Source organism: Chrysemys picta, chromosome 18 (genome assembly GCF_011386835.1).
Source record: "Chrysemys picta bellii isolate R12L10 chromosome 18, ASM1138683v2, whole genome shotgun sequence".
NCBI classification, from domain to species: Eukaryota; Metazoa; Chordata; order Testudines; family Emydidae; genus Chrysemys; species Chrysemys picta.
Genome location: NC_088808.1, coordinates 18,082,516 through 18,108,795, shown reverse-complemented (window position 1 = coordinate 18,108,795; position 26,280 = coordinate 18,082,516). Strand labels below are relative to the sequence as shown.

The 26,280-nt window shown below is 46.6% G+C and overlaps 2 protein-coding genes across 5 annotated transcripts in view; one reads left to right on the top strand and one right to left on the bottom strand.

Annotated features, from left to right (window-relative positions):
• Positions 1-26,280, bottom strand: part of LOC135976492 (spidroin-1-like) — a 925,731-nt gene that overhangs the window by 190,633 nt on the left and 708,818 nt on the right. The window lies entirely within an intron of this gene.
• The window catches only part of VAV2 (vav guanine nucleotide exchange factor 2), a 310,659-nt gene that overhangs the window by 44,463 nt on the left and 239,916 nt on the right, over positions 1-26,280 (top strand). For 3 of the 4 annotated variants that reach the window (XR_010593637.1, XM_008169092.3, XM_065572400.1), the window contains exon 2: positions 16,228-16,344. The exons of the other annotated variant lie outside the window; for it this stretch is intronic. Coding sequence is in view for 2 of the 3 variants with exons in the window: in XM_008169092.3 (XP_008167314.1) it covers positions 16,228-16,344 (117 nt within the window). In the remaining variant the exon portion in view is untranslated. The remainder of the gene's footprint in view (positions 1-16,227; positions 16,345-26,280) is intronic. 4 annotated transcript variants of the gene reach the window in all.

Genomic DNA, 26,280 nt, shown 5'->3' with positions numbered 1-26,280 from the left:
TATTGTGGCTTGCTTCAGGGTAGCTCTGCCAATCTGGTTAGAGTGTAGTGCTCCTCCTTAGGAGCCAGAAGGGTGAAACATCGGGCTAGGAAAGGACCTTCAGAGGGATTCTCTTTCCACTCATGGTGTGGTCCAGTATCCGTTCCTTCCCAGATGTTAGCTGAGTCCAGATGGGCAGATATTCATTGAGGAAAACCCTAGAGCCCTATTTGTCTGAATTTAAGGAACAAAGAAGGGCGGGGGGTGGGTGGGTGGGTGGGGGAAGGGAGTGCCTTGTCTTCGTATGTCCAGTAAAGAGGAGTATGTCTGCATCAGTGGGGGCAGATCTAGCAAAGATACAACCCCCTGAAGCTCCTAATTATGAGAACAGGGCCTGGCTCACCACTCCTTTGCCTTGAGATGCTGGCTTAGGAGACGCCCACTGGAGAGTAAAGCGCAAACTATAAAGGCCAAGTATTTATTTTTGCAGCACAGGGAAATTTTCCCCTTCTTAAGTCTTGCACTGCCACTTTGCAACCCTTAGCACTTTCTCTGTGTCTTTTCCCTTCCTAATCCTGCTCCTGAGAGTCTGAGTGCTGTGCAAACTGTGTGTGTGCTCATAGTCCAGAGGGTGAAGGGGCGTCCTTCTCTAGCACCCCTGCATTATGCAAGGAATAAGGGTGATCTGCTCCAAGGAGCATTTGGCAGCTCTAGGCCTGCTCAGTTAGAGGGAGGGTTGGTGGACTCCTGGGGACTCCTAAAGGTGTAGGATCACTGGACTCTGGAAAAGTTCTTATTGCTCATGGGAATGGGTAGGGCAGATGTCTTTTAAATAAGACCCATTCTAAAATGTAACTTGCTGGAACAAAGTCAGCTGCCTGGGGTGATACTAGATATGGTGTGGAGGCTGGGTTTGGGATTGCTGAAACCTCAGTGCTGGGTTTTCGGGGTTTGCAAACCCTAAAACCCACAAGTGGTTTGGATCCATGATCCGTTTGATTGGAACCACCAAAGTCTGGGTGGCTGTTGTGAAGGTTCTGGCTTCTTCCTGTGTCTCAGGATAACCATAGAATCTGCCACTGTAAATATTTCATATTCTTTCTGCAGGGCAATACAATGCAAGCGCTCCTATAATAATTAATAATACGTCGTCCTTATGTAGCCTTTTTCATCCATAGATCTCCGAGCCCATTGCAAAGGAGGATAAGCGTTGCAGTTGGCCTCATTTGATCTTCCGCTGTTGGATGCTTGCACTCAAATGAGTGTCTCAACTTCATTTAATGACCCACAGACACAAGATTGTCCTCCCCATTCTGCTGAGTAATGCAAACCTAATTCTGGGCAAACAGTACAAAAACTGTCTAGATTTAGCAAGTTGTTTGTTTTCTCAAGGAGATTTAAACGATAGCAGAGAATAGGAGCCACCCATTGTAAAAAGGTAGCTGGCAAGGTTCCAAAGGCAAATACCCATGTCAGCTGAGTGGCCGTGTCTCCAGATACTTGTGGGACTCCCACTGCACCTGCTTTAATAACCCCTTCGTGCCTTGCTGCTTGAGACAGCACAGTCCTTGTGTCCAGTGGATGGCAGGGTTATTGGAGTTGGATAGACCTGCTTGCTCTTTCAGGGGAAGTCACTGATTGTTCTCCAGCCTCAGAGTTTCTGAGGGACCGTTGGCCAAGAAATCCTCCCAACCCGTTTCCCCAGTCCACCCTGGTACCCACTACTCTGCTAGCATTCTTCATCCTGCCCTAGTTTTCCATCCTATCGAGCTCGTTTTTGATAGATCACATTTCTGCTTCCAGTTTTTCCAACCTGTCTTGTCTGGTGCTTGCGCTTTTTTTTTTTTTTTTTTTTTTTTTTTTTTTTTTTGCCCCACCTTTTTATGACCCGTTTTTATGTAACGCAGCAAAATAAACAAGACCCGACGGGGCCTTGGCCCACAAGGGAAGTACAGGGCTCTGCTGAACTTTCCAAGGATGAAGTGGAATAAGCGTCTACAGCTGCCTCCGCTCTGTGCTTGTACATGGCCCTTCCGTTACTTGTTGGCTGGAGGCAGGGCTGGTGACGGTTACATACTGTGATCCTGATGCTCCACTAACTCTGTTCCTGTCTGACCCATGTTCTGGGGGTCGCCCGGCTGCACCCCCTTCATTTCCACCCCAGGTTAGTGCATCTGAGGCTCTTGTGTTTACATTCTGCCCCCGATGGGCCAGGGGCGCAGACCATTGTTTTAGCGCAGTGGTGGTCTCCAGCTACATCCCCTCCTTCCCATTCTGTGGCCCCTACTCTGAGGCTGGGCAGCGGGGCATACAAGAGCGATCTGATGGCAGCTCAGCACCAGCTGTGTGGGGTCCTTCAATAAAGGGGATTCTCAGGGGTCTGTTGAAAGCCTCCTTACGCTGCCAGAGCAGCACAAAGGGGCCTCGGCAGCAGCGAGAATCGGGCCTGTAACGCCGTACCTCTCCAAAGCACGGGAGTAGAAACAAGTTAATTTAAACCAAAGGGTACGTCTGCCCTGCAGCTGGGAGCTGTGATTCCCTGTCCAGGTGTAAACACGCTAGCTCAGCGCACGCTAGCATGCAAAACGTAGCCAAGTGGGCGGCTTGGGCTAGCTGCCCGCATCCACGCCTGCCTGCCTCCAGTCACACCCCCCCGAGCTCATCTTGAGCTGAGCTAGTGTGTGTCTGCCCACCTGCACTGGGAATCGCAGCTCCCGGCCACAGTGTAAACCGACCCGAAGTGTCCGGTCTCCTTTTCAGCTGGTGGTGCATCTCTTCAGGTGTTTCTTTTCTGCTTTCCCTTGTCTGTCACCTTCTTCCTCTCAAGTCTGCCACCTGTGAGCCAACTTCCTTGAACTTCTGCTTCCAGGGAGACCTTCTCGTTGTGAGACGTCCAGGAACTCTAGTTAATTGCTTGTGATTAGGCAAGAGTAGACTTGCAAGAGCCAGTCACTCAAGTGGGGGTGGGGGGGAGGGAAAGGAGTGGGGGGAAAACAAAGAAAGGTTCCTTCCAGGTGGAAGGTTTGGACTTCAGCATATTTAATAGGTTATTCACAGCAGCAACTGCCTGTGTTCGTCATAGCGCATGGACTGTTATCCTTATATGAAAGACCTTTTCCCTTTAAGAGAGTATGCAAGAGTCAAAATCTCCTGTGAGCTGATGGGGATTTTTCTTATAATTGTCTACTTTGCTCATTTGTGTGTTACTCTTCCTAGTTTTGGGAAAAAAAAAAAAAAAAAAAAAACAAATACAGTGAAAACCCCAGACAAACAGGGAGCTGCTCTGTTTCCATTTCAAAATATGAACTCTGTATTTTTATTCACCTGCCACTAAACAGAAACTGGCTCCCGCAACCCAATCCCCTACCCCTTTGTAACAATTCTGGAACTGAGACAGTGCCTTCTATTTTATTCATTAACTTGGTATGAGATGACCATAGTAAGACAAGGCCACAGTTGAGATTTGGGATCCCTTTGTGCCTGCTCATACCTAGAGCAAGAAACAGTCCTTACCCTGGAGAGCTCGCAGTCTAGGAGACACAACAAAGGGTGGGAGAAAGGATTATCTCCTTTTGATAGGAGGGAAACTGAGGCATGGGGCACTGAGTCCAAGAGGGAGTCTATGGAAATGTGAAGGATTGAACGCACCCAGATCTCGAGAGTCTCAATCCAGTGTCTTAACCAGAAACCTGTCCTTTTGTTCAGCACTTTGAGACCCTCAGCTGAAATAAATACCTAGCAACCACCTATACTTTGCATGATCGAAGGGCTACAAAAGCATCAATAACTCCTAACCCTGCAGTAACTCCTATTACCCCCATTTTATAGATGGAGGGGAAACTGAGGCAGCGACACCTTGATTGACTTGCCCGAGCTTGCACAATGGGTCTGCAGCAGAGTCATGCATACAGCTAAAGATGTTTTGACTCTTAGCCCTGTGCTTCAACCACTAGGCTTACTTTCTCTTTTCAAATAATAATGTTTGAATACTTTATTTATTTTTAAAATGCATCCTTTAAACACTTTGCTTCCCAGGCTCTCTCCTGTGCAGAGTTTCAGCCCAAATGAGTGTTGCGAGAGTAAAATAATTTTGCTGTGGAATAGGAAGTTCTGTTGAAAGCTTTAAATGTGGGTTATTGGCCTTTTAAGTAACCTTCAGCACTTTGTTTTCATGGGAATGCTTAGGAAAGTGAAGCCGAATTCACCGAAGATGTGAATTTAAGGTGCATAAGTTTAAAGCACATTAAACCCTCATGTAGGTGCTCTCTATCAGGAGAAAGTGGCCTTAGTTTGCTGTCGCTTAAGTTTAAACTTTCGTGTTTCACGTCCTACCTTTCGGTTATTTCGGCTTAACTTTTCTTAGACTCCCCATAGAGCCAAGCTCTCTGCATTTGCTAAAGGAAATGATTGAAATCAACCATTGCATACTCTTCATTGCTAAAACCTGATAAGTTGCGGGGAGAGGGAAAGCTTCTGTGAGGTCCATGTACAGTGTTTCGACTTCATTAATCAGCTTTGCTAAGTGGAGTATTTGTAGCCCGTGAGCATTCTGTAAAGGGAATGTCTTTCAAATGGGAAAAAATTATAGCCTGCTTAGCACTAAATTGTTCAAGAATAATTCCGGTCCCCACTTCTCAACAGATAAATCTGAAGTCGTAACAACCAGAAACGTAATCTGTCTGTCCAAAATAATTGATGAGCCGCGGCTTGAATCTAAACCTAAATGGGCTTTAAATGAGAAAATTCTGGAGACGGTGGCAGTATACATAATCTCGGAGGCTGCTGCTTTGTATGAAAGAGACAGTGGGGCAAATCGAGAATGAATGAAGCTATGGAGGATTTGACGCTATTGCTAGTGTCACGTCAGCTCTGATTATCTTTCAGATTTCTTCTGCTTCTTCTGGAATTTGCTGAATAATGCCTTCATTCGGAAGTTAGCTGCATGGAGCAGAATCTAACCTTACACTCCGTTCCCCATGGGCCCCTTATGGGCCATGTGGCTGACCATGACCTGCTTCCAACACACACTCTAGACCTGGGGCTGGTAGCAAGGCCAGTGCAGAGTTCTTCTGCCAACCTTGTCCCAGCCAGGGAGAAACCCCTGCACAGGGTGTGCTTTCTGGGGTTCATGTCCTCCTTCCTGCCCTCTCCCAGGGCCCCTCTACAACACCAGAGTGGCATAAAGGGGTCTTAATGTAACTGGGAGTTGAGGCCCATTGAGTCTCATGAAAGGCTTAAGCTCGTGCTGTATGATGATACCTGCTGCCCCATTAATCATTGTGAATTTGTACATTTCATCTATTGGCTTCCATGGTGGCGATTCTTTTCTCTCCCCCCTTCCTCCCGCCCCCAATCTGGTCTTTGTTTCACTGACATGAAAGCAGTGATTGAACAGATGCACATGGCCTCCCGCTAGAGGTTTCCTTGGGCTCCGTGCTTCTGAGCTGTGCTCGCCGCAAGATAAGGGGAAATATTACATCACGGTCAGGAAGTGCTAAAGAAAGTTCTTTTCGTCATTCGTCACCGTGTTATCTTCAGCATTAAAGCTGCCACATTCCTTGCATGCTGCAGGGTCCATTTAAAGCCCACAGCTTGGACCGAGTCCAGTCGGCAACATGGCTTGATGCCCAGCCCTCCAATTCTATTGTGTGTAACACATCCCCTCCAATGTACTTCCTCCCTGAAGAGTTAACTCTGGCCTCGTGAATTCCCTGCTGCAGAAAAGTCTTACCTTGCTTGGGAGCCAAAGCTACCACCTTTATGAAATCCCATCCCATCCATCGTACCGTCTGCCCCGTTCTTTCCTCCTAGCTTATTTACTGCTTTATTAAATTTCTCTTTGAGAGCTTTCAGACTGCCTACTAGCCTCCCCATCAAAAGCACTTATGATACCGTCTTCTAAATGCAATGACTCCAGATACAATGATGCTGATGCTGGAAGTCATTCATTTATTACACAGCTGCCGGGGTGAGTGTCCTGTTCTACCTTCCAGGGTTGGGGCCCTCGGGGTTTGAGAAAATATTAACGATAAACTAAAATATTGCTGCACAGAGTTTATTTTCCTGAACCAAAGAATCTCTCAAACATTTGAGGTATATTGGCTTTAGAGAAACTCAAGGGTATTTGGTGTTTATATTGATCCCTCCTCTGTAGTGTTAAAGGAAGGACAAGAATGCTGGGGGTGATAAGAAGCTATTTTTATTTGTTTGATTCCGGTAGCACTCACAATGTACTAGACCTTTACTCACAAGCTTGGGAAAGTCTTACCATGGGGAAGCACAGCTGTCCAGCCAGCCCAGGTGTTACTGTGTCTAGTCATATGGAAAGTCTCGTGATGACTGGTGATGGGGAAGGATAAATGACAAAGGATGTGGGCTAATCTCAAGCGTTCAACCTGTTGAGGAAATGTGAGTCTCCTTGCTCACACCTTCTTGTCAAACTGTCTTAAATGGGCTATCTTAATTATCACTACAAAAGTGTTTTTCTTCTCCTGCTGACAATAGCTCATCTTAATTAATTAGCCTCTTAGAGTTGGTTGGGCAACTCCCACCTTTTCATGTTCTCTGTATGTGTATATATATCTCCTCACTATATGTTCCATTCTATGCATCCGAAGAAGTGGGCTGTAACCCGCGAAAGCTTATGCTCAAATAAACGTGTTAGTCTCTAAGGTGCCAAAAGTACTCCTGTTCTTTTTGCGGATACAGACTAACACGGCTGCTACTCTGAAACATTGCTTTTATTGTTAGCTCTGTACCCCCGACACCCTTCATCCATGCCAACTCCCCATAATTTAGCTAAGGACTTTGGGCCAGATGCTCAGTTGGTGCAAATCAATATAGCTCCAGCTGGAGCGAGGGGTTTACCAATTTATACTGGCTGGGGACCTGGTCCCTTGTATTCAGGGCTTAAATTCAGCTGGAGCCAGCCCGAGCTGAGATCCGGAAAATATTTTCAAACCTGTGGGAGCGTGCAAAGGCCCGGGGCTGAAGCCCTGAGCCCCGTATGCTGGGGGTTGTGGGGGGGCTCCAGGAAACGAATTTAAGCTCTGCTTGTATTTATCACCTTTCATGGCAAAGAATGCAAAATAGGGTGTGTGTGTGTGTGTGTGTGTGTGTGTGTGTGTGTGTGTGTGTGTAAATAGCTACCATCTCCCTCCTCCGCGATGAAGCAATCTGATGTACAACACACCACAGCCATTGGGGGAGGGGAAGAGTTGACTCTGGACGCTCTGGTAAATCCTCTGTTTAGGGAATGTACAGGCCACATGTGTGCTTTTTAAGGCTTTTGCTGGAAGACCCCCCCTCCCCCCCTCACCCTCCCTGGCAACTGCAAAGAAGTCCATTTATCTGTGATAGAAGGGTGAGGGACTGCGTGGGCTTTGCTATGGTTCTGGGAGTAGGGTCTAGGTACTTGAGACCTGATGGCTAGACAGCCAAGCTATTCCCCTTCCACTGTTTAGCAAATACACACTCAAATATGGTTAAGGCGCTGGATGGGGACTCAACTCTGGGTTCGGTTCCTAACTCTACCACCAACTCCCTGTGTGCCCTTGGGCAGGTCATAGTCTCTCTGGGCTTCCATTCCCCCTCTGTACAATGGGGATGGTAACCCTTTCTTTCTCCCACTTTTAAATCTGTCGTCTTTATGTATTACTGCAAGCTCTTTGGAGCAGGGATTACTTCTTATGTGTGTACAGTACCTCGCGCAAGAGAGCCCTGATCTCGGCTGGGAATTCTAGGTGCTACAGGAATAGAATTAATAAATGAGTAGCCCACTGCCTATGGAGCTGTAAGAGGCCTCCCCAAACAGCCAGCCAGCAGCCTTTGGAGTGCGCCACCACCCCACCCATGTTCCACCCCCAGGTCCCACTCCTGCTCGTCCTCTTTCCTCCGAAGCTCTGTCTATTCCCCTCCCTGCTCCACCAGCATGGGGGGCCTTATGGGAGAGGGTGAAGAGGGCCTGTGTGAGCAGTAAGCCGTAGACTGGTGGGAGGGTGGGGCAGGGGCACAAGCAGCTGGGAGGGGGCCAAGCAGGCCTGGGGGTGGAGTGTGGGGCTTCCGGGGGAGGAGGCTGAGCAGGGGCGGGGCCATGGTCCGGGCACACACAGCCTCCCCAATGGAGCCGTCATACGCCGCCCATGGCAAGGTCCCTGCTAGACTCACTGCTTTTCTGGGTGAAACCGGAGTGAATGTTTCCTTCCTCACACACATGTAACGACCAAATAATCCCTGTGCATTTCACTAGACTATGCAGCCACCTTGAGGGTTTGGCTCTTCTTTTTTTAAACAAGGTCTCTCAGGATTTGTAATTGATTGAGGCTGAGAAGTAGGCTAGTCTGCCAGAGAAGTGCAGCTGTTTGTATGCGGCTGCCGATATCTCTGCTGTATGGGCTATGTGCCAGATTACTTAAGGTCAGGTTGCAACGGAGATCCATTAAGCTAAACCCAGACTACAAGGCGAACGGCTGTTTTTCTTGAGGCACTTCCTTTGATCGCCTTGTGGTTGGAATTATTTGCTTTTCCTTTGTCTCAGGTGCTGAATGCTAATGAGGCCGGAATCCTGCTGGAACCTACACGAGTTGGTTTGGGTTTAATTAGATGATAAAACTTATTTTTATCTTGTTTACTCAAGGAGCCAGTCCGGGAACTCTTCAGTTCCTGCTCATTCAAGTATTCCCATGGGATTGCTTGTGTGAGTTAGGCTGTGGGACTGAGGCCTAAATGGGGGAATGCGGATAACCTTGCTGACATTCTAGCTGGACTAAGGACAGGAAAGGAGCTGTGAGTTCACATAGAATGTATGTGGAAGGGTAAGCATGTAGGATCATGGGTGGCCCTTTTTAGCAATATTAAGTAACATCACACAGCAAGTATACTTAAGTGCACCAAGCCCAAGTGTACTCAGCAGTGTCACAGAATCTACATTGGGATGCAGAACTGTGCTCCTGATTTTAAACTTTAATTAAAAATATATGGTGTCCGTAAGCCTCGTGGTTGTGAAGAAAGCCTTTGAAATGTGATCAGGATGTAAGTTGCTGCGGGGTTGCCTGCCTGGGTCTTGAAACAAAATCACTCTGAGCAGTGAACTGCCATGTTCATCTCGATGAATCCTGAACTCTGAAACCTAATGCCAACTTGAAAATATCCCCCTATTTTTCTACTGATTGGCTTTTCAGAAACATCCAGCCAATGTAGCTCTCATTGCTGGGAGGTGGGGTGGGTCAGGCTGCTGGTTTCTGGGGCACTCGGAGTTTTAATCTCCATCTTTCCCCAACGTTACCTTCATGTTCATTCCATCCACGAAAGGGGACTGAAAAAGGAGATGCATCGATGTGCCAAAAGCCTCAACGGCTTCCTGAATGCCACCAGCCCAAAAATTCCCACTTGTCCCCTCCTCCGCTTTCCCCGAACATTCTTCCAATGCAGCTCTGTGTTTTCAGTACAAAATGTTGTGGCAAGCTGAAAATTTGGCAGCAGCCCAAAATAAATCCGATTTTATATGAAAACAAATAACCCAAGGAGCCACTGTACTGATTAAATCCAGTACAACAATAAATAATACAGTGAAAAGCTTCATTTAGGAAAAAAATAGAGCCAGAAGCCGCTGCCGCACATCCGAGTCCCAGAAATCGGGGAGTCTCGCTATGGAATTTAGGACCGGCTTGCTGGTGTGTGTGTGTGTGTGTGTGTGGCGGAGGATATGGGTGTGGCTGCATAGGGTCCTGGATGGTAGTGGAACAAACTGTGGCCGGCTGCAGTTTACAGCCGAGTCTCATTGCTGGGTGCTGGAATACTGCCATAAAAATCAGCTCCGTTTAAATACAAGCCCTCATTAGCTTCATTGCAAAGAACAGCCCAGTGGGGTCATGACTGTAATGACGATTCCGTGTCTGAAGAAAGCCAGTAATTGGGGGACTCGTTCAATGTAGCTTGTATAACGGAGAACCCATTACCGCTCTCCTAGGATCATGCTCTTAATCAGAGCTGACCAAAGAATCCTAATTCTTGTTCTGGTTGGCTTCAAGGACTAATTTCATTCTGTTAAACCTATTTCTTACTCTCCCCTGCACGCCGCTGAAGGGTTTATCCCCAGGCCCTTCCGGTTTTAAATTCTTCATTGGCTAACGAAGCACTGCCAGGATGTCGCCCTCAAATCTTTCACAACTCCACTAACTCCCACTGTAGTGCAGCTCCAGCAAGGTCAGTGCTTTCAAAGGAAGTGTCTGCTCCAGACGAGGTTGTGCTAGGAGATGCTGATTTCCGTAAGGCTGTGGAAGTTGCGTTTGTCACTCGAGGTGTCCGCTTTCACAACTAATTGGGAAAGGCGGTGTTGGGTTTTCTCGTTCCTGGGGCGAGTCACCAGTCATGCTGATGTGCAGCACGTGGAACTGACAATTAGGGAAAATCAATTTCCCTCCCCAAAAACACACAATGTGTCTGTTTCATCTGAGAGCAGCTCCCGTTACTGATGTAAGAGCCTCTGCGTTGGGTGAAGCGTTCCTGCAACACAATTACTTTTCATCCAGGATGTAGGGCTGAGTCTCCTCTCTTGCCTGGGTGTAGATCCTCTATTCCAGTAGGAGCTGTGAGGACAAACCACCATACTAGTTTTAAAGTGGAGCTGTATACATTTCTGAATGGGATCATAAAATGGGAGTGCTGGGATATAAGGGGACTGGACTCAATGACCAGGAGGTCCCCTCCAGTCCTATGTTGGTGGAGTTACCTCTGTTAAAATGAGAGGAGAGCTGGATCCAGAGTGCTCCCTTGCGGGGAGGGATAGCTCAGTGGTTTGAGCATTGGCCTGCTAAATCCAGGGTTGTGAGCTCAATCCTTGAGGGGGCCACTTAGGGATCTGGGACAAAAACAGTACTTGGTCCTGCTAGCGAAGGCAGGGGGCTGGACTAGATGACCTTTCAAGGTCACTTCCAGTTCTAGGAGATAGGATATCTCCATAAATTTATTTTATTTTATAATACAGGTGTAGATTTACTGGGGTAATGTATCCACTCTACACCTATATTATCATGAGTAGGGGTGGCGGTGGATTAAGCGGTATAAGCAATGGAGACATGAGCGCAAATGAGATTGGAGAGGAGTTTGGAGGGGAAGGGGGTTTAAGTTCATGTCCTTGTCATAATCTTACTTAAAGGCGATTCTGTCTGAAGTGTGTGCAATGGAAGAGAGGGGAGCATTCAGTGCCCACAGCCCTTCTCGTGCAGCGCACTAGGAATGAATGGCAGGATTGTTCAGCAGAGGTGTGTGGAGGTGCCAGTCAGCTGGCTCTTGGTCTGGGAGCTTTCAGGGAGCCAAGAGTTAGAACAGCACAGTTAGCTGCCAGGCTTCCTAAATAAATCTCTGGCGTGGCTAAAAGGCTTTTATGTTGATTTCACCATGTGGGACACTTGAAAGAAACATCAGCACTGCCTCTCTTGTCTCCAGACAGAATCTGTGCACTTCCTTGTGACCACATGTGATCCATTTCAAATAGGGACAGCAGGACTCCAGGGCAAGTGAAAGCAAGAATGCAACAAATTTTACTGTCCTCGCAGAGTGTGGAACTCCCACCTGCCTTAGGAGTGAGGGAGGTAGAAGCAGGGCTGGCTCCAGGCACCAGCCGAGCAAGCTCGCGCTTGGGGCGGCAGATTCTATGGGGCGGCATTCTGCCCAATCCTAGGGCGGCACGGCCGCTTTTTTGGGGGGGGAGGGGGTTGTTTTGTTTTTTTGTCCGCCGCCCTGTAGGGGGTGGCGGCGCGGAGGAGGGGAGTGCCCTGCTGGGAGCGGGCTGCACAGTCCGTCTGCCCCAGCGGTGCCAGGTCTGTAGCAAGCCCGGCAGGGCGGCCCGAGTCCTTCCCTCCCCGCCGACCGGAGCGGTGTGGAGCCCTCCCGGCAGGCGGTGTGGCGGTCAGGGCTGCGTGGCGAGTGCCCCGCTGAAGCCCTGGCCGCCCCTTTCTCTCTCTCTCTCTCCCCCTGCTAGCCGGGGCACGTCTGCAGTGCAGGGAGTCCCCCTGCACCTTTTTTTTGCTTGGGGCGGCAAAAAAGCCAGAGCTGGCCCTGGGTAGAAGGACCTCAAGGCTCCAGTTGAGTAACATACCTAATAGCATGCACAGCTCTAAGCTTGTGAGTAGTCCCACTCATGTTAAGTTAGGCGTGGGCTAAAGTACTCTGCTGAACTAGGCCCTTCCATGGATTTTGATGTGAATTCCATGCTGCTAGCCATTGCACTCACCCCAGGACAGCGTATACTCAGCCAGTTGTAGTTAATTAACATGTGGAACTTCTACAGCACCATCTAAACCAAAGATTTAACGATCTTTCAGAAACATTTTTAAAACGCCTCAATGTCCATGTGAAGTGGGTAAGTGTAAGTATTATACAGGTGGGGATCACAAGGCAATGTTCGTACTGTAGCAGGGTTAGACGCAGTTAATTGGCTCTCTTTAATACAGGAGTCAGAGTTGTAGAGATGAAGTCAGGTTTTGTGTTAAGACACTCAACTGATACTCAGGACCTGGGCTAAGTTCCCAGCTCCGTGGCATACTTCTGTGTGGGCAAATTGTTTAACCTTGCTCTGTCTCCGATTCCCTATCTGTAAAATGGGGACAATTCTTATTTCCTACCGCACAGTGCTGTGGTGAAGATAAATTCATTGTCTGTATCGTGCTTGGATGCTAACATGATGAAGGTCATCTAAGTGTATTGGTTGAAAGTTTTCCTTTTTCCATCCGCCTTTTCCAGAGGCTCTTTAAATGGTTGGTTGGATTCTTCCTGGACTCTTGTCATCTGTGTGAACTCGGCAACTGTCTGATTGCATATTTGCTGTGGTTTTGGATGTATTCCGCAGATGTTACCTGGAGCAGTAGAAGAGGCTGTGAGACAAACGCAGAGGGAGGTTTTTTTTGCATTAATTTAGCAATTGGTAGTGGGGCCCCTGGCATGATCGTTTCCAAATTTAAATAAGATGCACGATGACAGCAGCAGGTAGCTCTTGTTTGATGGATTTTTTTTTATTATTATTATTATTATTATTATTGCTCGTCTCCAGTGAGCTGAGATTAGATAGGTTGGATAGAACTAATCTTAAAATTTTTGTTATGGCTCATGCCCACTCACCAGTGAAAATACTGTCAGCAGAAGTCTTCTAGTTTGCTTTGATGATGCGCTTGCTCCTTGATCTTTCTGAACTCGGAGGCTGTGAAGTTGAGTTCTTCAAAGAATTTGAACTGAAATTCTACAGCACAGATCTTGGGGGTTCAGTTTTTAAGTCCTCTGACTGCCAGGAGAGATTTTTGAATCCACTGCTGCGAGAGACAGTCATTTTTGTCCGTAGATTCCAGCCCTTATTTCTGCCTGTGCATTGGGACGACGGGGTGAGGCGGATGCTATGAATACTGCAAAAGGGGAAGGCAGTTTTTTTTGCATTCAGGATTATGAAAGGAAGCTTGCTTTTCATCATCTGTAATTATGGTTAAAACCTGTGTCATTAACTTTTCAAATTGGAAGCTTAAAAGGATTTAAAGTAAATGCTTAGTGGAAATTTGAGATGAATGAGACGTTAACAAAAAAACAGACCCCTTCTATAAACAAATTAGTTTGCATAGGCTGAAAGCTCCTGTAGCGGCCTGGAAGACTGAGATGTAGTATGAAGCCTACGCATTTGCATACCCACCCACCCACCCACCCATCCAGCCGTATGTATGTTGTAAGACAATTCTGTAGAGTCTAGTCAGAGTGTTAATTTTGTCTTTTCAATCACTCACACTATCATTCTGCCCCCAGGTCTATTCAACTAATGAGAATGTTCTGAGTTTATAATGATTCTGATGATGTGATGCTTCTAGCCTCTGTTTTTTATTGGTTGAGTTTTATTGCCTACTGCTGGAGGTGTGTGGGTGGAACGACACAATCTCCCTGTTTGCCTAGTTTAAATTAGTTTCTCATTAATGAAGTGGTCTTTCTAACCCACTGCCTGACTAGGGTTGCCAACTTTCTACTCCCACAAAACCAAACACCCCTGCCCTGCCCCTCTTCTGAGGCCCCACCCTTACTCACTCGCTCATTTTCACTGGGTTGAGGTGAAGAGTGGGGGAGTGAGAGCTCCGGCTGGGGGTGTGGGCTCTGGTGTGGGGCCAGGGATGAGGGATTTGGGGTGTAGAAGGGGGCTTTGGACTGGAACTAAGGGGTTCGGAGGGCAGGAGGAGGATCAGGGCTGGGGGAGTCAGGGGTGCAGGCTCTGGGTGGCGCTTACCTCAAGCAGCTCCCGGAAGCAGCAACACATCCCCGCTCTGGTTCCTGTGTGGAGGTGTGTCCAGGTGGCTCTGTGCACTGCTCTGTTTGCAGGCGCCGTCCCTGCAGCTCCCATTGGCTGCCATTCCCGGCCAATGGGAGCTGCATAGCTGGCACTTGTGGTGGGGGCAGCACGGAGACCCTGGATGCCCCTATGCGTAGGAGCCGGAGGGGGGGACATGCCGCTGCTTCCGGGAGCCACACGGAGCCATGGCAGGCAGGAAGCCTGCCTTGTCCCGCTGAACCACCAACCAGACTTCTAACGGCCTGGTCAGCGGTGCTGACCGGAGCTTCCAGGACACCTGGTAACCCTGTGCCTGACCCCTTAAATATAACCCCAAATGCAATAATATTTATAGGCACACTTCATGCTGTTTTCTTTGTGGAGATATGGGTTGGCCAAGAAGGTTATGGTTTGATTCTTTGCAAAACTTTTGGTAGGTTTTAAATTGCATATTTGTAAAGTTTGCAAGTAGCAATTTCTACCATGCTAAATTGGCCAGTTGGGGGCCATTAACAGTACCATGTGACTACAATGTTACTGACCCAACACAAACTGTGGGGCTGTTGCAACCAAATATGCAAATTGAAACTTGCCCTGAGTAGTCACATGACATTGTTTCCGTTCCTTGATTGGTTGATTTATGTAACAATGTGAGAATTAAGAATATTTGTGAACCATTTGTCAATGAGCAAGCAACTGAAGAAATCCGTGGAGAACTTTGTGTAATGAGTACACTGGAGAATTTTGCATGGAAAACTTGCCAACAGAAAAAAGGTGAAATAACTTATTTAATTAATTTTCTGCACAGTCATTCAGTCTGCTCTAATTAATAACATGGGTAAGAGCCAAACAACTGAAGCAACACCTTACTTCTCTGATCCCTTCCTTTCTTGTTGCCATACATTAGTGTAGAAAGAGCCCTCTGTGTTCCCCGATTACAAGACCCATGAAGGTCACGCACACACGGTCACAGTGCAACAATCCATTATTGCTATTGTCAAAGATGGCATCTTTTTTAAGAGGCATTGGATTACTCAGCCGATGGAGCCGTATGACTAGTGGCTGAACAATCTTAAGTATTTTACGGTGGTCACAAATGAGATGAGAATTCAGATGGGCTAAAATGAACGATGACCAAAACGCTGTGAAAACAATCTGCACTGTGAGAGACTTGCTATTTATCTGTGGTTTTTGTGTGTTGTACCCTAAGGCTCTCTGCTTAGTGACCCACCTCTGATTTGGTCCACCAACTTCATTTCAGGTTGGATCACAAGAATGGCAGCTATCATCTGTGAATGTGCTGGGGGTTCTGTTTTCTAGCATGTCAATTAGCTGACATGTCAGCGTGTCGGAGGAAGTTGGAGGGGGAGAAGTAAAGTACTGTTTGGATCAGCTGCCGATAGTTTCTGACTTGAGAGGGTGAAAAAAAATCATTTTTTCTGTCCTTTCTCCTTTTTCCAGGTCACTTATACTTTTTATTTTTGTAAATATATGGTGTGTGTGTGTGTGTGTGTGTGTGTGTGTGTGTACACTCGTATTCAGTGCAATGTCTGAGCCTTGCATGGGGAGCCATGGAATAGATTCAAATTGTCATTAGTTGCAAACTCAGTAATACATTTTTATATAATTTTTAGCTTAACTTGGGCTCGACTTAGAGGTTGAAAAGGAAACATCCTGCTCTTAAGTTGTTTAGACCCTATGCCTTGTGAACACGCACTTGAACTTCAAGTTTTGGTTTCCCAAAGGGCCTCTGTTGATGGTATATTATTGAGAGCACACTCCATAATGGAGCACTGGGGAACCTGTTTGTACTAGAATGCTCAGTAAACGAATGCATCTTCTCACCAGGCAGTTCCCATATTCTTCACTTCCTGTTGCATGTGAATTTTGATTAATGTCTACAGTAAATTACTCTTACAGAATTATAGCCTTGTCTCTTTTTTTTCTCTTTGCAGTTTCTCTGTTTGAAGAACATTCGAACATTCTTAAAAGTCTGTCATGACAAATTTGGGTTAAGGAACAGTGAGCTGTTTGACCCCTTTGACCTCTTCGACGTGCGGGATTTTGGAAAGGTAAAAGCTAACTCCTAATCTGTGTTTGAAAAAAGGGTTTGGAAGCGCTTTTACTGCTGCTGGAAGCCTAGACTGTTTTTGAAATGTCCTGCCCAATGCTGGGCTGATCATGCAACCAGCTTGATTCTGCATAGCTCGTGTAACCCACACCCGTTTGTATGGCACTCTGTCTTCCCCGCCCCTGGTGGTGGCTGGGTCCTGTGATCAATCGATGAGCGTGCTACATCCTTGACTAGCAGAGGTGGCTCTCTTAGCTCAGGCTGAGTAGGGGCTCGTGCTTTAGAACTGTTGCTCCTTCTCTCACCTCAGTGGCTAGTCATAGTTCAGGACTCTGTGGGTTTTCCAGCTGGGAGTAAAAAATTGGTCCTAGCCAGGTATTTCTTGCAGCCTTGTTTATTGACAAGGAACGTACTGTGTCTCTGAATGCAGAAGGAAACAAGAACCAAAAAGGAGCCGTTTCTTAGCTTAAAACCCTGCAAGCCCCAGAGTCATACTGCACTCACAGGTTATTGCTTGGTTTTCTTGCTTTTTTTCCCCCCTCCCACAATCTTGTTTATTCTGTTTCTTTCCATGAGTTCTCTGACAGACCCACACCGACTTGGTCACAATACCCAGTCGACCCTTCTGTCCCCATGGGGCTAGTTTCTGGACAGCCTCTGCTAGGCTGTGTTTTAGGTCTTGCCCCTTAACTGTTTCTTACACCTGTCTTAAATGGCGGATTCGTTCACACATCAGTTCAACAAGGTTTTGACTCCACCCATAGCAAGGTTTCATCCAGCTCACAACCGAACCCACAGGTCCCCCTACTGGTTCAGTCTGTTTTGCTGATTGACAGATTTTCTTTTTGGGGAAGAAAATATTGTAATGGTTGCTCATAAAAAAAAAATACAATTATTTACGGAGATGATGATGTTATTGGAGGCAGTGGGTCTAGTGGATGTGGCAAAGATCTGGGACTCAGAAGACCTGGGTTCTGCTTCAGATTCTGCCACTGGCCTGGTGGCTCACCTTGGACAAGCTACTTCATATCTCTGCTTCCCTTACCTTTTGTGTTTTGTCTCCTGAGATGTGCAATTGCTTCTATCTCTTGATAGGGGTACAAACAGTACTGAGAGCAGTGGGATCCCAATTTCAATTGAGGCCGCTAGGTGCACTTACGATATAATAACCAAATATATAGAGAGCAGTTTGTTTCCACGACAGTGAGTAGATTTCAGGCTTGGGCTAGCACCCTTAGGTGCTTTTGAAAAATGTACCCAGAGACTTTTCTGACCACCAGCCCCCAGACAATAATTTTGTTTTATTTGTGCTGTGTGTCACCTAGATGAGAGCAAAGGGAGCATTTTTTTTCTGTGTGTAATGGCAGCACTGAATTCTGGATGAAGCCCAGGTGGAAGGGAGCTTCTGAATAGTTTTGACACGAGTGTCTGTCTGATATCCCATTTACTAGAATTCAATGGCATTAGCACTGTAATGTTACTTTGATGGATATAGGGTCTAGGGAAGCCTTCACACACAAGGCAGTATATTCTATTCTTTGGGCAATATTGGTGTTAATAAGTCACTCAGTTCTTTTAGGAACTATGCATTACTTTGTCTCCTGAGCTACAAGGCATATGCTATGTGAAGGCATCCACTTTTCTGATTAGTTGAAGAGTAGCTTTCCACTGGCTGATGGGAAAGATTAGATTATATTTATTGCCTAATTTAGTTTGGGGACTATTATCTGGAACTTGCAATTGAAGGAGTTTGTTTTATGAGTTCATGATTTATGAACCCACAAGGGGACTCTGGTTCAAGTTTTGAGACTACAGATGCACAGAAGCTGGGCTGGGGAAAGAACTGTTGTATAGAATGCTGGTTTGCTTTCACATTTTGTTGCAGTTTATGGTACCAAATGGCTCAGCAAAGTTATTAATTGGAGCTGGTTTTTTACCCTTTGAGACCATACCAGCTGAACATCCTCCCACTCCTTTTCACTTATAGTCTAGCTGTGACTGGTCTCTAGAACATCATTCTGCCTCTGCTGAAAGCAAATTAGAGGTTAAATAACATGGGAGAGTCGTAAAAAATTACTTTCCATTTTGAATCACAAATTGTATAACTCCTGAGAGCGCAAAGGAGTCTTTAAATTAGATCCCCACTGGCCAAATGCAGAATTCAGACACGCACAATTCTTCGTGGAGCCCATTCATTACTTAGATCAATAACACTTTTCAGTTACAGGACACTTATGCCATGTAAGAGCCTCTTATATACAATGCAGAGTAATGGTTGACCATTTAATTATATGGTAAGCACAGAGTAACGGTGCTGGGTGTTTCCATTTTCAGATATCACTTACAGCTATTTCTGTACTCCAAACTAGAAGGCCAGTTAGGTAATGATTACTAACAACTTTTGGACTTGCTGAAAGGTAATTATCAAGTAAAAAGGCAGGGGCATGTAGTTATTCTGTATTTACTTGGTGACCTTCATAGGCTGCCTGTAAATAAAGGGGCATTACCATTTAGTATGTGCAGGAGTTTTCCGATGGACATCTGGGCTCTTTACTATAAGAAAAATGCTAAAAGAACCCTCAAATTCTTCCCTCCTTCCCCCCAACAACAGGCTACATTCCCAAGCCGGATCCTCAGCTAGTCTAAAGCAGTACAGACTTCAGTGGAGTTACATCTGCTGGGTTACTGCTGTATTTTCCTGTTTGACTCCTATTCTGCGCCTAAGGGATCCCCTCACTGTGTATTATTACCTTAGATTTACATTGTCACTAACTCTTAGGGCCAGATGCTTGGGTGTGTCTGAGCTCAGTGCATGAGGGGAGGTATGCGGTCGTGCTCCACGCCTGTCTCTACCACTATAACCCCGAGGGCTCGTTTGTTCCCTGGCAAGAATTAAAGCCGCCTCGGAGCTGCTTTAACTGCACTGGCTAGAATGGCCTCCTACAGGATTTTTCCTCTGTCCAGTATCTCTGGCTTTATGGGGGGAGGGATAGCTCAGTGGTTTGAGCGTTGGCCTGCTAAACCCAGGGTTGTGAGTTCAATCCTTGAGGGGGCCACTTAAGGATCTGGGGCAAAAAAATCAGTACTTGGTCCTGCTAGTGAAGGCAGGGGGCTGGACTCGATGACCTTTTGGGGTCCCTTCCAGTTCTATGAGATAGGTATATCTCTATATATTATGCTACCTCCATAGTGCATGGGGTCAGGGCCGGCTCTAGGATTTTTGCTGCCCAAAGCAAAAACAATTTTGGCCGCCCCCCCCTTATTTAATTACCCCATCCCCGGCCCCGCCTCAACTCCGCCCCTTCCCCAAATCCCCAGCCCTGCCTCCTCCCCCTAGGCTCTCAAGCCTAGGAGGGAGGGAGAGGGAGAAGCGGTGCCGCGCCGCGGCCAATCGGAGTCTCCCCCCCCTCCCAGGTTTGAGAGCCTGGGAGGGAGGGGGAGACTCCAAGTGGCCGGGGCACGGGTGCCGCTTCTCCCCCTCCCTCCCAGGCTCTCAAGTCTGGGAGGGAAGGGGAGCAGCGGCGGGCGAAACAGTCGCTCGGGATCTCCCCCTCCCTCCCAGGTTTGAGAGAGAGATTTTTAGGGGTGGCATTCTGGCACTGGCCATGCAGCCCCTAAAAATGTGCCGCCCCAAGCACCAGCTTGTTTTGCTCATGCCTAGAGCCGGCCCTGCATGGGGTTTCCTAGCTGCCCTGTTAGGCCAGCTTTCCATCTGTCTGGGCAGCCTGAAGGGTCTGAGATCTGTCCCCCTCTTTTACCAGGCTCCGGACTTCGGAGAACTGAAAATAGTTGCCTTGTTGTTTCATTGCTGAAGAAATAAAAGTCCTGTCTCAGTAACTGAAATACTCCTTTTTATGGAGGATGTGGGCATTGGCTTGGAGAATCTGACAGACCGATCTTCCATTACAGGCTGACTCGCAATGGCGAAGACACAGCATAGTCTGGCGGTTAAAAGCGAAACGTTGCCAGTCAGGAGTTCTGGTCTTGTCTCTGCTGTTGATTTGCAGTTGGACCTTGGGCGAGTCACTTCTCTGCTAGTTTTAGTGGCTTGTCTCCCAGGTTGTTGAAGTAGGATTGATGTTGGTAAGGGGTGGGGTCCTGAGGCAGAAATAGCCGTAGAAGTGAAAAGTTCTGTTGCTGTCATCGTGGGAGGCTGGAACGCAGGGCCTAGGCAAACAGATGTGTATTTTTCTTGGGTGTTGCATAGCTTTTCTTGTCATGTCTCATAATTACCAAAAAGAATTGCTTTAGATCAGGGGGTCTGATTGCTTCCAGTGCTCTTTTTCCCCGTGTTTAGACCCTGCTGTTAAGCAATAATATTGTGACAGTGACGTGCCCGGATCCTGACTGAGATTTCCAAAAGCGACGACGGTTTTGGGCGTTTCAGTTTCTGGGTGTCTGACTTGAGATGCCTTTTAAAAAGGCCTGATTTTCTGAGGGCAGGGGCTCAGCACCTTCTATACAATGAGGCCTCTTCAAGGTCCTCTCAGGTTGGGCCTGCCAAATCAATAGTCCCCTTTGAAAAGCTCAGCCCGTGTGTGTGACTTCACTGCAGCAGCCGTGGGTGTGGGATTCCGAGGAAGAAACACACCATTGCCTTCAGTTTAGGGTCGGATCCTGCAACGCACGGAGTTCCTCCTGAGAGGTACTGAGCCCCTGTAACCTCCACTGACGGCAATGGGACCATTCAGTACTTTGAAGAATCCTGTCTGTAATAGCAAAGGGAACAAAAATAATGCCCAAGTATGTCTGTGATTTTTGCACTGTACATATGTGCGTTTAATTTAATGACAGCAATAACATAAAGCTTAGCTCTTGCATAGCTCTTCAATTTGTTGGCACCAGATGTAATGAGATCAGATGTACATAAATATGGATTAAACGCTTCATCACTCTGAGTCAGCATGGAGGCAGTGAGGTTCATGAAAAGGAGTTACTCACTTTCAATAACTTGCAGTAATACACTTAAGGTTTCTTTTTTGTAGAGAGATAATTCACTATCCATAAACCTGTGGAGTGTGCTATTTATTAACCTCCCCCTTCTCTCTTCTGTACTCCCAGACTTGTTTAACTGCCCTGACTTTCTGCTGAACTTGATGGAATGTTTCAAAGAACCTTTTTACGAGTCCTGGGTCTCTCACGGTCTGAACTGTAGGCGTGCAGTGATGTTGCTATAAAAATCAAAAGGGGAAGCTCAGTCATAAGTCACCTGAAATACAGGGGATGTTGACTCTTCTAGCATCTGAGATAAACCAGTTGTTTCAGTGGGCGTGTTGCTTCTGGTACTGAGACTCAAACCATTAAAATTGGTTTAACTTTGCACATCCCTGGTTCTCACAGATGGGCCTCAGCCACAGAACTTGGATGTGGGTCTTAACTCTTCCAAACCTTTGGAGAGTGTTTTGGATGCAAGAGTTTTTCAGGCCCATCTTTGATCTGATTAATTAATCTTCACTTGCTGCAACTGTCTCACCGACCTGGCTCAGGGAGTTGCACACCCGTGGTTTGTTTTTCGTGTCTGGTGCCTGGGGAAGGAGGAGCGCATGGCGGGGGACAGTGGTATGTGTGTGTGAATGTAGCATGCGTGGGAGGTTGCAGCACTATCAGTTTGAAGGAGGGAAGCGGTGAGGAGAGAGTAGGGGAGCCTTCCAGGAGAGGGAAATATACTAGGCTGATAGGGATGTAGGAAGCGCTTATTATACGGTCGGATGAAAACTTAGTGTACAAATATTTACAGCACGTACTTAAAAATTTGCAATAATTTTTCATGTAAAGAAATACCTTTTTCTCCCAAGAGGTTGCAGGATGGCCTGGTGGAATATCCTTGAATAGGTCTAGACGGTCCAAAGCCAGGCCCAATCTTTCTGAACCGGATGCCATGGCGGTTCCCTGTCTGTGACTTCCCCTTTCCTCCGTCCCACCTCCTTGTTTTCAGAGGTGCTGGGCACCCACAGCTCTCATTGGTTTCACTGGGACCGGTGACAGCCAGGATGCAACTGACTCAAGAGCTCTGCAGATGGACCCGCAACCGATTTCTGGATTCTCCTGGGTTGGTGGCTGCTCTACTCTCCTAATCTTTCCTCAGTCCTCGTTGGCTGAAGCAGCATCTTGTGATCTCAAAATGCTGTCTGGATTCCACAATAATAGGAACCTTTATGAAAACTTCAGCGAGATGGGCCTGAGAGGACCTGCACCATCGCCTGGGAAGTCAAAGAATGCACCAATGCGCATGCGTAGATCCCCCAGCTCTGCAGAAACCAAGATGTCTGACACTGTAAAACTTACTCTCCTTGTTTTCATTTAAAAAAAAAAAAATCATTCCTAGACAGGACCTGATCATCAGAGGTCCAGAACACTTGCATCACCCGCTGGCTTCAATGGGAGCTGTGGGGGTGCTCCTAGTGTTTTCCAAGCAATTGTGGTGTGAAATATTGCTAGAGTCGATACAACTTTAATTCTTCTTGGTTTTGGCATTAGGAAGATTTTCAGAATCATTCAAGGGCTTTAGGAAGACACATTCCCATTGGAAAGAATTGGCACTAGCCTTGCTAATTTCTTAATCATTTTTTGAAAAAATGTCCCGTAAAATAACCATCTCCTCCTTTTATTTTATTTTATTTTATTTTAATACCCCTATGGCAATATTTTAGTGTGGGCCTTCAAAATCAGGCACTTATTTATAACCTGTGCAGTGTGCTGTAAGGGGGAGGGAGAGAGAATTCTATGATATAATATAGGTAATTGAAAATTACAAGGCTCTGGGTAAATGGATGTGTTCCGGTGCCATGATAAACAAAGACAGCTAAACGCCCACCCTTCCACCCACAGCCAAGCTGCTGGCAGTGCAAACAGCTCTGCTTTTCCCATCCTTTGTTTGTTTTGTTGGCTTATTGCAGCCAAGAAAGAATTAAAAGCAATGTGTTTTACTTTAGAATGGTCGCTCTCCAGTTAGCTCTTTGCAATAGCCCTTGTAGGGGTTAAGGGGTGGGGGAGAGGGAGGGCCATTAGCAGAGCTGAATGTAACCAACTGCTGTGGACCAACATTTGATCTTAACACTGGGGGTTCATCCTCTGTGGCATGTGTCCTGTTTATTTACAAATCCTCCCATTGAATGCTCTACAGAACAGATTTCTCCTTCTTATAAGTCCCTGCACTGACTAGTCAGGTGACCATTGCCCGGTAGTTGGATGTGTATCCAAAAAGAGGCAGAATCAGAGATAAAACTGGTTCTACTTGCTGTACAACTTGTCAAACATTATGGTCGGTGGGTGGGTTGGGAGGCGAGAAGAACTCTCCAAAAAAGGGCATGTGTATTTCTTTAATCCCCACGACAGCGGTAGTGTAACTAGCCTGCAGAGAGAGGGTGTGTGTGTGTGAGAGAAGAATATTGGCAGATCTTTACTTACAGAGATGAAAGATGACTGCACGAACCCATCAAGACACCTAGCGCCAACCATGTCTGTTTTTGAAATGAATGTGCTGAGATTACAGACGGCCGTAGCATACGAGCTTCTTCAAAACTGCAGATTCGCAGATAGACATCCTGGTCTGTTTTTAGAGCGAGCTGGTTTGTAGCTCGGCTGGAATCCAGTCCTAGAAGACTTGGTTGAAAATTTAAAAACTGCAGTGGAACCATTAAGTGGCCTGGGGCTCTAGATACCAGGATGAACAGTAAAAATGGAGTGTGTGTGTGTGTGTGTGTGTGTGTGTGTGTGTGTGTGTGTGTGTGTGTGTGTGAAAATTCTTTAAAGCAAGGGCTTTTTGGCAGGAGGTAAAATAATATCAAGCTTCATATTGTGTTTTAATCCTGTGATCATAAAAACTTAATCTAGTTTAGAACTAAGAAGCTGCTATGATAAATGGGGAAAAAGGGGTGGGGGGAACCAGGGCCGGCGCTTCCATTTAGGCGACCTAAGCCGTTGCCTAGGGCACCAGGATTTGGGGGGAGGGGGGGGTGGCATTTTGCCGCTGTTGGTGGCAATTCGGCGGTGGGGGGTCTTTCCGTGCTCCGGGTCTTCGGCGGCAATTCTGCGGTGGGTTCTTCACCCGCTCCGGGACCCGCCGCCGAAGTACCCCGAAGACCGGGAGCGCGGAAGGACCCCCCCGCTGCAGAATTGCCGCGGACGACCGGGAGCACGGAAGGACCCCCGCCTAGGGCGCCAAAAACCCTGTGGGGGACCCACCTTGACTCTGTTACTAGATAAACTTCTTATCCTTTCCTCTTACCAAATGTTGCAAAGTGTGTAGTTGTAATTTATTTGGGGGAGAGGTGCTCCAAAATGTTAAAACAGCACTCAGCAGGTGCAGTGTGTCGAACAGATGTTTTCAGCTAAAATACTAAAAGTATGTACAGGAAGCCTTGTTACTGTACTTCCTTAAAACACAAGACAAATGAATTTCAGATTTCTGTGGCTGCTCAAGCATATACCAGGCAGTGCTTTCTGTTATGCAGGGTATTGCAGACAGTTGGGATTTGTTTAAACATTACTATGTTTAGCCTTTAATTGATAGTGATGACTGATGCCGTGTGCCTAAAGCAAAGTCCGCATTTAGGCTCTGATACTGAGACAGGGTTTTACCCATCCAGAACCAGTAGCTGGATGGAGATCTTCTACTTTTTAAGCTCTTCAGGGCAGGGAACTGTCCCTTACTTCGCGTTTTGTACAGCACCAACCAGAATGGGGCCTCAAATTTGGTCGCAATTCTAAATTTCCATTCCGTAGGCAATTTTGATATTTCCGATTTTTTTTTTCTGAATTGGAATTAAAATATAGAATTTTTTCCCGATGAAATGAAATTTCCAACCAATTTTCTTTTTGGATTGTTTGGGAATGTTTTTGTGTTGATAAAATCAGAAGGATTACTTCTGGTTTTGACTTTTTTGAAAAATAAATCAATTGGGGGGGAAAAAAAATCAAAACAACGGTTTAAAAATGAAAAATGGAAGTGCTTTGTTTTGCTTTGTTCCGAAAGAAATTTCATTGAAATCAACCTGCGAAAGAGTTTCAAGAAAGAGTGGCATTTTCCGACGTGCTAGTGCTAGTAATTAATAACCATTGAAAGCCTGATGCAGAGACATACCTATGAAATTGCTATATGGCCATCTGGAGGGGTATGCTACATAGAGTGAAACCTCCTATGAAGCAAGTATTTAATTGCACAATAATCATGTTAAATGAGCTGAATCTCTGTCCTGTGAATTTCAGAGCTCTCCAATATGTCATGACTTCAAGAATAAAAACCCTCCTTTGTCCAATAAATAACTGACCCTGGAATAAAGTTTTAGGCATAAAGAACCTAACTACATGGAATTTGGTAGATCATAAAGTTAAATGAACATTTATTAAACCAACATTTGGCAAAGGAGTGAGGTTCCTAGAACAAAAATAACACTTGGGGCTTGTCTATGTGGTACAGCAGTGCACCCCGGAGCAGTGTGAATTATCAAGCGTTCAAAAGTGTTTCACTCTAGTTGCCCTGTGCAGATCCCACACTGACACGCTCTAAAAGGTTCGTAGTGCGTTGATGTAGTACTGTTTCAAATGCGCAGTAGGTACCTTTTAGAGCGCAGCAGTGGGGTCTGCCCGCCCGGGGCAGTTAGAGCGCCTTTAAAGTGTTGTGCTCTACAGTTTGCATCTGTCTGGCGCACGTTGCGGACAAGCCTGTTAGTGTCTTTTCATCCAAGGTCATCACAAGGAGAGGTGCCTTGTAAAGATAACCTACTTTGCGAGCGTACCCCACATTTTCAAGTGGGGAAACTGAGGCACAGGCAGGGTGATTGACACTACTGGAAACGTGGGCGAGTTGGCAACAGGATACAAGTGTTCTTATTTCTGATCCTTTGCTCTAACCATGAGGCAGCAGTGCCTCTTTGGATGGTAAAATATGTTTTGATCCAGGGCTCTAAGAATGGTTCATGTCCTATTGCACACAAGA